The sequence below is a fragment of the Mixophyes fleayi genome, chromosome 4 (genome assembly GCF_038048845.1).
Source record: "Mixophyes fleayi isolate aMixFle1 chromosome 4, aMixFle1.hap1, whole genome shotgun sequence".
Taxonomy (NCBI): Eukaryota; Metazoa; Chordata; class Amphibia; order Anura; family Limnodynastidae; genus Mixophyes; species Mixophyes fleayi.
This window is the reverse complement of record NC_134405.1, coordinates 330,717,680-330,730,327: the sequence shown is the minus strand read 5'-3', so window position 1 is coordinate 330,730,327 and position 12,648 is coordinate 330,717,680. Positions and strand designations below refer to the sequence as shown.

At 44.0% G+C, this 12,648-nt stretch overlaps 1 protein-coding gene across 2 annotated transcripts in view; it reads right to left on the bottom strand.

Moving 5' to 3' along the window:
- KDM7A (lysine demethylase 7A) overlaps nt 1-12,438 on the bottom strand; it is a 58,831-nt gene extending 46,393 nt beyond the window's left edge. For both annotated transcript variants that reach the window (XM_075210382.1, XM_075210383.1), the window contains exon 1: nt 12,261-12,438. In XM_075210382.1, coding sequence (XP_075066483.1) covers nt 12,261-12,361 — 101 coding nt within the window. In that variant the 5' untranslated portion in view covers nt 12,362-12,438. The remainder of the gene's footprint in view (nt 1-12,260) is intronic.
- Nucleotides 12,439-12,648: the final 210 nt, after the last annotated feature.

The following is a 12,648-nucleotide window of genomic DNA, read 5'->3' as shown; positions in this document are numbered from 1 at the left end:
TCTAACAGGCCCAAGCATGGATCAGGCATAGACTATTATATTACTGTGAGTCACACAACCTGCTCAGCAGAGGACTAGGGGTTAAGAGCTGTTAAAAGCTCAGCTATGATAGATCTGTTCATTACTGCCAAGACAAATTATACATTAAAGTTACCTGCGACATCCTGGCCAGCTGATTGCCACTATATCTGCTCTATACGTTAACAAATGCAAGAGAAAAAGAAAAGAAGTTTACAATAGATAGGAGTTCATGAGCAAACACCAGACTGCAAATGGCTAGCGAGGAGGGGGCTGGTATGCGGCTATTCATACTAGACCGTAAGGCACATCCGTCACACAGACAATAGCTTGGTCACAATCCATCTTCTCAGCCCTTTGTCCAATGGACGGCTGGGGATTACATTTAAAAAAAAAAAATGGATTGTTCCATGGAGTCGCCGTGAGAAACTTGGGAGGCTGCTACGCACCTGGGGACCTTGAAAACACAATCTATCTACTGGCACTCAGCAGAAGTCACGTATCCAAAACGTCTCTCAATTGCATGCAAATCGTGCGCTAACGATTCGTCAAGTACATCGCGTTCTGTCCCCCTCAAGCTCACCTCTCCACTTATCGACAATCGTTCCCACAACCTAATGTGTTCACGGCCCTGAAGTCCAACGAGGGCATTTTTCAAGGAGAGTATGAAACAAGCTGAAGAGCTTTCAAAGCACAACTTAAAGTCTATTCACACAATAGAGGAAGTCATGTTGTGGCCTTGATCAATATTCATGAGAACTCACCAGAACTATTCATTATAAACCAGTGACATCAGCAACTTACGCAGTTCGAACCAATTACCGAATAAATGTATCTGTGTATCTTGTCATTTTGCAGCGTTATGAAGTTATCCATTCTTTAAAAAAGCACCACATCAGCACCTGTGACCAGGTTAAAGTAGGTTCTCTGCCATGTTCTTTAATATGCTTAAAGAAATTATTATCCCCATGATTACAGCTTCATCTCATGGTCCGATTCATTAATGACCATTCTGCAAACACATTCTGTGTATCAGAGCACTAACAAGGGACAAAAGGTTCCTGATATCCTTCCCCTACCTCCTCCCAACATCTGCATATTGTTTCTGTGCCCATTGAATAAGAGTTTGTACCGTAAATTGCCAAAATGTCAATCTTCGGTCGTTATCCCTGAAACAACCAGATTATAGGAGACCAGTGGACAGCTGATAATTAATTATACATACAAACTGTGGTAATCCCACCCCACCATTACAAGGGAGCATGAAAGGTTTTGGCAACTGTGGTACCCACAAATGCAGCAAAATTGACCAATGACATTGCTACGTCTTTGGCCAACTTAGGACACCGGATTTCAACAACGAATTTGAGAATGGCTGGAGAAACAAGAATTTAAAAATTACCTTCAAGGAATGAAAAAAAGTTATAACTGGTAATCGCCTAATAATAAGAATGACTAAGCAATTGTATAATTTATTGCAAAGGTATTTCAGAACTTTGTATTCTACTTCTCACCAGCACAAGTATTGATCTAATATGAAAAGGCATTTTGGAACATTTAAAAATTCATGTATCTACCTTTTAGTATTATTTGTATTGAAATAGCAAGTTAAGTTCTGTTGCAACATCCACTAGATAGTCATTTCTCTTAGCCATCTTCCTACAAAGCATTATCTCCTTTTCAAAAGTTCTCTGGAGGTGGCAAAGTTTGGCTGCCAGGTACAGCTGCATGCTCACTGCAAGTCATGTGAGCACGTGGCTCAGAGGAGCATTCCAAAGCCTCTCTGCTCACTGCATTATATGCCATGTGACTGTGGTTGCCATGGTAGTCCACAGCACTGTGCAGAATTATAAGTTTTAATAGCAGCCTGAATAAACAACCAACGAGAATTGGTAAACAAACCTATACATGTTAAAAATATGTGGCTTTTTTTTCCTTTTATGGGATTGTCGCTTTAAGCTCTGAAAAAGACTTCTTGCATTGTTCCTTATGCATATCAAAATTCCAGTCTATAAACCTGTTAGAGAAATATCCTTCCTTTTCCATCCACAGCAATACCGTCCATTTTCAGTTTTACTAAATTCCTGTACCTTTTGGATATATATCAAGTTTTTTTTATTTAAGACAACATGTCTTGGGTTTAGTGGTCCTTTAAAACAAAGCCAATGTGTGTACACGATCTTAAAATAATCCTATTGTGTATAGCGTATAAGCCATGAACGGCTCTAGATACCAGATGGAAGGCCTGGGAGTCATTAAGATTTCTTATTACTTTCACTTTATATCAAATCGTTTTTAGAATGATCCGGCACTTGAAGTCTGACACCAATCAACAGAAATTAAGACACTCGCTTAAGCAAATGGGGTTTAAAGACACAGATCAGTAGTAAGAGGCGACTTGGACGATAGACTGCAAAAGGGAAAATTATGGGGAGTAAGAAGAAACCAGTAACCAGCAGGTGGAACATTATGGGAAAAACAACCGCTGCGAGATGTCATTTAGGAAGCGTGCTAAATATTTACCCAGCAATTGATTCTGAGTGTCATTTACACAGGCAATCAATGCGTATACACACACACAGCAACTGCGGCACATCAAACCCTCTGATTAGCAGCCTAAGTGACGATTTGGATGCTCAGTGATGCTACAACACCTCTGGGATCTGTGCTCCCGCTGTAATCTATATACACAGGTATAGATCAGGGGATCTGTGCTCCCGCTGTAATCTATATACACAGGTATAGATCAGGGGATCTGTGCTCCTGCTGTAATCTATATACACAGGTATAGATCAGGGGATCTGTGCTCCTGCTGTAATCTATATACACAGGTATAGATCAGGGGATCTGTGCTCCCGATGTAATCTATATACACAGGTACAGATCAGAGGATCTGTGCTCCCGATGTAATCTATATACACAGTTATAGATCAGGGGATCTGTGCTCCCGCTGTAATCTATATACACAGGTACAGATCAGGGGATCTGTGCTCCTGATGTAATCTATATACACAGGTACAGATCAGGGGATCTGTGCTCCTGATGTAATCTATATACACAGGTACAGATCAGGGGATCTGTGCTCCTGATGTAATCTATATACACAGGTATAGATCAGGGGATCTGTGCTCCTGATGTAATCTATATACACAGGTACAGATCAGGGGATCTGTGCTCCTGATATAATCTATATACACAGGTATAGATCAGGGGATCTGTGCTCCTGATGTAATCTATATACACAGGTACAGATCAGGGGATCTGTGCTCCTGATGTAATCTATATACACAGGTACAGATCAGGGGATCTGTGCTCCTGATGTAATCTATATACACAGGTACAGATCAGGGGATCTGTGCTCCTGATGTAATCTATATACACAGGTACAGATCACGGGATCTGTGCTCCTGATGTAATCTATATACACAGGTATAGATCAGGGGATCTGTGCTCCCGCTGTAATCTATATACACAGTTATAAATCAGGGGATCTGTGCTCACGCTGTAATCTATATACACAGGTATAGATCAGGGGATCTGTGCTCCCGCTGTAATCTTTATACACAGGTACAGATCAGGGGATCTGTGCTCCTGATGTAATCTATATACACAGGTACAACAGATCAGGGGATCTGTGCTCCCGCTGTAATCTATATAAACAGGTATAGATCAGGGGATCTCAGCCTCTGGTCTGTGACTAGGAAGAACAGAGCAACATGACCCGTTATCATCATGTATTACTGGTCACCGCCAACTAGTTAACCAATTATTTAATTAGTGAACTTTTGACTCTTCCTATTGATAACTGGGGGCAGAGGGATAATTAAAAAAAATTTCCACCTCGAGAGGATTTATTGGCTCCTACATGTTACGGATTTCTTATTTTGGGTTCAATGCGGGAGTTATCAGCCACTTATTGATCTTTACCACTACGCTATTGGAGACTGGTGTATACAGCATTGATAGGTCACCTGATACAATTCAAGGGCCCTCTAACCTTCATAAAAGGGCCACACATTAACTTTAATCTCAGTAATAAGTTAAAACAATCATCATCACCATCTATTTATATAGCGCCACAAATTCCGCAGCGCTGTACAGAGAACTCACTCGCATCAGTCCCTGCCCCATTGGGGCTTACAGTCTAAATTCCTAAACACAGACACAGACAGAGAGACAGACTAGGGTCAATTTGTTAGCAGCCAATCAACTTACCAGCATGTTTTTGGAGTGTGGGAGGAAACCGGAGCACCCGGAGGAAACCCACACAAACACGGGGAGAACATACAAACTCCACACAGATAAGGCCATAGGTCAATACATACAAAAAGAGAGACACCTTTCGGTAATAACACATCAGCAGGAATATCACAGTGTTATACGCTATAACAAACATCTGACAAAGCAGGAAGGAGCAGGTGAAAGCGTTTGTTGCTCATCAAGGGTGTACAAGCAGCAACAACAATAAGTAAAACACATGGATGAAAAGCAAAGAAAGCATAAGGGAAAGATTAAGAAATGGGATTATTACAGGGGGGCAGGTACATAGGTCGGGGTCCCCCCTCTCAAACCAGAACCAGTGTGAACAAACGCTGCAACGTTACCGGTTTCTCTTACCAGCGAGGTGCGATTTGGAGATTTCACAGAGCAACACATACATAAACATACACATCATGTGCTGCTCTGTACAGTGTCCACACTACAGAGTACAAGCAGCTCAGCATTGCTGGAATATTAGTTTGCTGTACAGACTGGATGACACATCTATAGAAAGTGTACATAGATTATGTCTTTCCATCATCATCATCATCTGCTTATATAGCACCAACATATTCCGTATTGCGAGAAGACCCCCCCCCCCCCCCCCCCCCCATCATAGCTGGGACTCTCTGCAGGAAAAGATGGAGAGGATTACACGGATTCTACCCAATCTGTTATGTAACATTTTCCGCTTCCAAAATAATAATCTTATCCAAATAATTGTAATTTCCAGAACTACCAACTGCTCTCCCCGAATGAAGATCTGAAGTCAGCGGTGGTTAAAAGCTCAAAATAGCTCCACAATAATAAATGTCCACCAAAATTGTCACAGAAACCAGAGAGTGACAATTAAACTTATGCATCCGATTGGTCAAGACGCTCTGCAGCATTCCACAAGCTCCGCCACTAAAATTCCATAGCAGACGTTAGCGGCTTCCAATGGCGGCAGACCGTGGCCGTGGTTGAATAGGTCAGGGTTCAGTGGGGGCTAGGACTAAAACCATATTTGACAACTTTTCCTCGTTGGCTTCAGGGAGATCCCAGGGTAGTTGGGTGTGCGGGGGCTGGGCTTGACGAACCACATCATTTTGGCACCGCTCCCTAAACGATTGTCACAATTTTGGCCAATTACAGCAGGAGGCGGGGCTAAGATGACAATATTTGCGTCAAGTCCTGCCCCTGCCACTTATCTACTGCGGGGGCGAGAACCAGGAGGTTGCCCTGTTCTTCCGGGAGGTCTCCCAGAAATGTGGGAGTCTCCCAGACATTCCGGGAGAGTAGGCAACTATGAGTTAAAGAAAAGCAGCTAATGAATCTCTAGAGAATGAAGTGTCTTTTACATTTCTGTCTCCATTACTGAAGTCATGTTGTCTTACCTGTCAGTCTTTGATTAAATCTCGGTCTCCATGAAAATGGTCACCTCCATAGGCATCAATACATGGACATAGGACACAATTTCTGTGTCATCATGACACAGGTGGCGAAGCCAACCTTGTCTTGTACGTACTGGCTCAGCATCAGGGAGAATGCCAGACTCTTCAGGGAGTGAGGGAGATCACCCCTATTTCAGGGAGAGTTGGCAAGTATGACTAAAACTAGCCTTAGCCTGTGTACATTTGTGTGCTAAAGGAGGAAGTTAGACTGTCAGCTACATTGGTGCAAGGCAATAAATATTGTCTGATTTTAGTGCTACATTTTGAAATAAGCATCTTAAAGTTGAGAATATCCTTGCTCTACTCCAGGAGAGGCACAGAAAACACTTTGTAACAGATGTCATTTTTGGCACTGTCACTTTAAGACAGGCCTGTCCAACCTGCGGCCCTCCAGGTGTTGTGAAACTACAAGTCCCAGCATGCCCTTCCAGCTATCAACTGGTTGTCTACTGGCAAAGCATGCTGGGGCTTGTAGTTTCACAACATCTGGAGGGCCGCAGGTTGGACAGGCCTGCTTTAAGACAAAAAACGATCTGCAGTTTGGGTGAAGTAGACAAGCCAGTTTGACATAACGTGGGGAAAACACAACTAGGATACACGTTGGTTGCAATATATGTCGTGTGACACAAGTTTCAAAACTTTCAATTATATATAAAAAAAATAAGAAAAAAAAAATGTAATTATATAAAAACTTCAATGCCATTGGGTGCAGATCAGGTCAAAATCCAATAAGATTAATATAATCTCTTTCTGATCAATATACGTGCCTGCTCCTTGTCGCCTCTGCCATCGGAGGCAGCCAGTTTATGTGCTGAACAAATACAAGGAATACAGCCCTTGTTACACGCCACCAACATATCAGGGGCCAGGACCAGACGACCTATTCACGCACTAGGAACTAGATACCATATTGGGCGCTTTAATGGATACCGTGCCAGCATATTAATTTTTTGGGGGGGGCTCTCCCCCATTTCATTCGATGTTTTAAAAAATGGGGGAAAAGAAAGAAAGATAGTCGCTGCCAATATAAAGAGTAGGGACACTTAAAGCCGTGTTGTCAAGGAACAATTATTAAACTTAAAAGGAATTCTCAACTCAACTTGAAAGGAAAAAAAACCAACAACTACACACTGAGCGTGAGAAATCTGACAGGATAGCACCGTTCGTAGGTGACAAGCCCTATATCTACGTACTGGCCACTAGCAATACATGGGGGGGTTTTATGTTTATTTTTTTACAGACGTTTCCAATATACCTCTAAATGGTGAGGATGTCCTATAGTTGCACATTTCTTTTTATCCAAGCAAAAAAAAATAACTCCCAGCCACATTGGGAGATGGATGTTTTACACTGAACTTTTTACAGATGATACAAAGCTAATTCTACTGATCTACTGGATTATCCGCTTCTGCAGGATCAAAGGAAATCCTTTATCTCTTCCAAACACAAAAAGGTGATTACAATAACTTTTTAATGCCATGGTTACCGGATAAACCCCAAAACAGACACTCTGGTATAAAGGAAGGGGTGTTGGGTGAGGGGTTGAATTAACTGCTCATTTACCATTTAGGGGAATTGATATATTTGTAAGTTACATGTATTGTTGTGGTGAACAGGCTACTGGTCTTGGTAAAGTTTATCAAATGTAGATTTGTATAGGAGCGTTCAATTAAAAGATATACTCTGGGAATAGATCTTTCTAATAACAATGATCATTTGTGTAGGCTCCCTCGTACCGCCCGGTCAGGACTCGCGGATTGGGGCCAGGTCTCACTCTCCCAGCGATCGGGAGGTTTCCACACCGCAAATTCGGACAGTTTCTTCTTTCCTTACTTTGCAAACCATCCGGCTTATCGGCCAAGTCTCCAGCACTGTTGTCCCACTCCCGGCTTTAAAACCAAAAACCTGAGCAGGAGAGGCGGAAAGACAGCGAACGATAGAAGGAGTGAAGTCTACCACCACGGCTGCTCCAGAGGACCATGTCCAGCATAGTAAGGGCGAGTACTCTAGGCACCGGAGGTTAGATTACGTTGTATGGACATATTGGCAATACACAAGGCTACATAGAGGGGTACAAGGTATATCCAGACAAATGAAGGGACGGTTGTGTCCGATATGACACAATATTTATTTTGCCATGCTGTGCACATTGAATATTTAAATGTTTGCTTGGCACACATGTCACCTCTGTACTGCAACACTCGTGTCTTATTTCCATAAAGCCATACATGATAGGTCTGTGCATATATAGGGGATGTATCCTCCGTTGGAAGAAGTGAAACAGTGTTTCAATCGCTGCTTTTCTTTACACATGTACAATAATGTGATTAAATCAATCACCCTGCAGCCCGAACAGTTTGTCTGCTGGGATTCTGTCCATCAAGATTGGATTTGTAACTGTTCCTTTACCTCACAGTACTGCTTGATGTAGCAGTGTGTGTGATGCTCTTCTGGGACTTGTGGCCATGTAGTGTATATTAAATGATCAAAGTATGTGAATAGCCCTCGTTAGCGTGCTCGGGCCCTTTGAGCCACACCCACTGCATAAAATCAAGCATACAGCCACGGTAACCTCCATCGTCAGACATTAGCAGGATGTATAGGTCGTACCGCAGATCTCAGATCTTCAGCGTGGCACAGCCATAGGATTCCACCTTTCCAACAAGTCAGTTCATGAAATTTCTGCCCAGCTAGAGCTGCCCCGTTCAGCTGTAGGTGCCGTTATGGTGAAGCGGAGACGTCCAAGAGCAACAACAGCTCAGCCACGAAACGGTGAGTCCGACAAGATCACTGAACGGGAGCGCAGAGTTCCGAAGCACGTAAAAATTGTCTGTCCTCTGTTGCAACATTTACTACCAGGTAGTCCACCGCCTCTGGGAGCTAGGTCCACACAAGAACTGTTCGTCGGGAGCCTCAAATCACCAAGTCAAACATAGACTGACCTCAAACCCGTCGAACGCCTTTGGGATGAATTGGAATGCCGAATGCTAGACAGGCCTTATCGCTCGACATCAGCAGCCGACCTCGCTAATGCTCTTGTGGCTGGATGGATGGATGGATGGATGTGAATTCTCTGAGCCATGTTCCAAAATCTAGTGGAAATCCTTCCCAGAAGAGTGGAGGCTGATATAGCAGCAAAGGGGAGACCAACTCCATATTAATGCCCATGTTTTGGATTGAGACGTTCAACAAGGACACATGAATGTGATGTCCAGGTATCCACATGCATTTGGCCATGCAGCGTATATAATTTGTTAACATAGTGTCACATTTTGGCAGTGTATGTTACAGCATTACTTTTGCCATGGGCAGAGCACTACAGAGAGTTTTGTCCTAACAGAACGTTTAAGTGGTTTTTTATATTTTACAAAATTAGGATCAAAGTCAAATTTTCCCTTTTCTGCACCGTACTGTGCTCGGCCATTTGCCTAGAAAATAGGTTTTTCAAGTTGACAGTTGTGTCCTTACGAGAAAACTGTGCCAGCAATTGTTTAGGAATAGTGTCGCTGTCCAATTTGACTAACAAATCCATTTATCCCATTATGTAGCACTGCAGTTCTCTAGCAATTCAACTCTGTCGCATTTACATTTTTGACAGAACCAAAACAGTAGCTACTGTTTAAACAGATGACCTGGAAACAAATTGTTGATACATTTAAGATACAATCAATCAGTTTCCTCAGCTAGCAGAATCATCATCATTTATTTATATAGCGCCACTAATTCCGTAGCGCTGTACAGAGAACTCATTCACATCAGTCCCCGCCCCATTGGAGCTTACAGTCTAAATTCCCTAATATAGACACACAGACTAGGGTCAATTTTGATAGCAGACAATTAACCTACCAGTATGTTTTTGGAATGTGGGAGGAAACCGGAGCACCAGGAGGAAACCCACGCAAACATAGGGAGAACATACAAACTCCACACAGATAAGGCCATGGTCGGGAATTGAACACATGACCCCAGTGATGTGAGGCAGAAGTGCTAACCACTAGGCCACTGTGCAGAATGGTAAACCTTCTCCAGGACCCCAGACATAGATGCAACTTAACCAGAAAAACTTTCACACACTCTCACTACCTGGACTAAGTCGCTGGGACCCTCCACTTTTCGGGATATCTGTGAAAATCTACACATGATTAACAAGATCGCTGACAGGTAATAGAAACAAAAATTGATTCCCATTATCATGGAGCTTACTTTGATTTTAGGATATTCAGCACTTTAAGAGAGTCACTGTTTCCCAGTAGCTTCCATCCAGCAATTGCACATTATACATTTCTCACTTTCCAAAAAAGGCACTGCCAAGGTACACCATAAAGTTTTCTTCTTGGCTACTCAACCTCCGATCCATCACCAATCTGCCCACGCACCAGAGATAATCCCCATCAAATCTCTTAAAATCAGTAGCATTGCTGTAATCTGTGCCTACGGAGTGGGAATTTAGAATGCTGTTGTTTTACGCCAAAGGAACAGCGGCATTTGGAAGCCATCTCTGCTGTCAGGGTTACATCAAAGCGAGTGCAGAACGCTTGTCACATCAGAGCGATTCTGCTGTCAAAATGCTGCACATATAGTTTACAGAGCTCCAGTTTGCTATAAACATTCTTTATAATAACTGAACAAATGACAGTGTCAACAAGAAGGAACCAGATTACAAAGTAAAATAAGTATAGATCCCAAAATTATAAATAACAGTGCATTAATATATTTGACAATAAAAAAATACAAAAAAAAATAAATCACAAAACAAACATACAGCTTTTATGCCCCCCAAAAAAGGCACAAACAATGGTGTATAGATTAAAATCACTCAACATGAAAAGTGCTTTTTAAATCAAGAGTTGAATTATGTCACATCGGGCTGCAGTTGCAGCTTGTGGACGCTGGGGGCAGCAGCGTGCGCTCAGTGTTTTTGTTTAATGGGAGGATTTAAATGTCCTCACAGCCAACCTGTCAATCAACAGCTCCCCCCTTACAATCACAACCTCCTCCCCCCGGCGTCTGAGCAAATACCCCGGCCTGATGCCTGAAAACAAAGCTGGAAACCAGAGGAGAGCACAACAAGGGACAACAACAAAAAACACAACTGACTGTTGCAATAACCAAGGGGTGTAGAGCAAAGTGTATATGGGAGACACAGAGAGGTGCTGGGAGCAAATGGCAAAACTACTTCCTTTGTTTAAATGCCCACAAAACAGCAACACAGACTCCACCATCTGAACCCCAGGTCTCTCTAATACACACACAGGGCAGCAGATCAAACTTTCACACAACCACAAGTCCAGGAGTTTACAACCAATGTGTAATTGTCCACAAAGTTTACACCTGTCAATTTTAGTGGTTAAAAGACGTCAGTTCATCCTGCGATCGCAGCAAGTTACGTAACAGCTCAGTTGTGTCAAACGCAAACAAAAGGAGGAGGAAATAATTGCACTTGGAACGCAGTTTATTATCCATTGTCCTCAGGGAAGCGTGTTACACAGATATGGATGGGGCGTGGATTACAGGGTCATTAAAGGAAAATGCAAAAGTGATCAGATGTAAACAAGTTTGCAGCATGAGACAAGGGAGGGAAGGGGAACGAGCACTTGTCACAGCAGAAAAACTTAAAACAATGGTGACAAGATCTCCATGTAAAGGTCACACAGCACATGTTACATACACAGGGGAGCCCAGGCTGACTGTACACTCTGGGGATGGGGGCATCAGGGTACAACTTTCAGGTCATTACCCCATGACATAGGGAGGGTCCACTCCAACACTACTTTGAGGGTACCTCTCTGCCCCCCATCCTGACATTATTTGGGGGGGGGGGGGGGGTACAGGGTTGTCAACACAACATCCATATAGACTACTGTGTGTCATTTATTTTATTTTTTTTGGGGGGGGGGGCACATATGACCCCATGTCAAAAGTTTTTTTTATAGGGTGCCCCCCAACATGTCAGTACTTTTATTTTTTGCACACAGAGGGGGGGGGGGGGTCATCTACAGTCATAAATAAATATATTTATATGGGGGGGGGGGGGGTCTCTATAACCTGGACATGTCAGTGCAAATGTGGGGGGGGCTATAACAGAGACACCCACACATCAGAAGTTGGAGGTATTATAACACAGAAACATGAGTACTTTTTTGAGGGGGGTCATCTATCACCCACATATTAGAATACTATTTTGGGGGGAGGGGGCATCTATAACCCAGACACATCAATAGTACTTTGACCCTGGGTGCCCCCAGGTAGGTCAGTACTTTTGGGGGTCCCTATGACCCCCCCTGCTTGTCACAATGTAACTACTTTGGAGGTGACACCTATGACCCCCTCCAAGTTAGTGGTCTCCAGTTAGTTACAGAGGTCTGGGCACCCCCAGCACAGACACGTCCATCAGGTGAGGGAGCCGGTGTCCCTGTGTCTGCAGCCAGCCGGGGCCCTCAGAGTCCACCTTATTGTTATTATCCTCCCTGTCCCAGGCGCCCCCCCCCCCGCAGCTCACACAACCCCCAGAGCCCCCCCCCCCCCCCAGCTGTCACCGCAGCCCCTCACCTGCTGTGGAACCAGTCCTTGCAGATGTCGCATTCGATCATGAACCGGCTCACATCGTACGGCTGCCGGCAGACACAGTAGACGGGAGCCGCTCCGGCCATCTTTAAAATCCACTCTCCTGCCCAGACATCACACACACAGCACGGAGCGGAGGGCGGCGGAAGTGCGCATGCGCCGGCGGCCCCGCTCCCCCTCTCTCTCCTTCACACACACACACACACACTCTGCCCTAGCTCCTGCGTTCTGATTGGCGGCAGCGCCGGCCGGGGGCCGGATTAGCGGCCGGCTTCAGAGCAGTAGCCGAGGAGTAATCACCTCGGAGCCGAAACTGTCCGGAAATTGCCGAGTGCGCTGTCATCTCCTCTTATAGGGTAGGTAAGAGGAACTA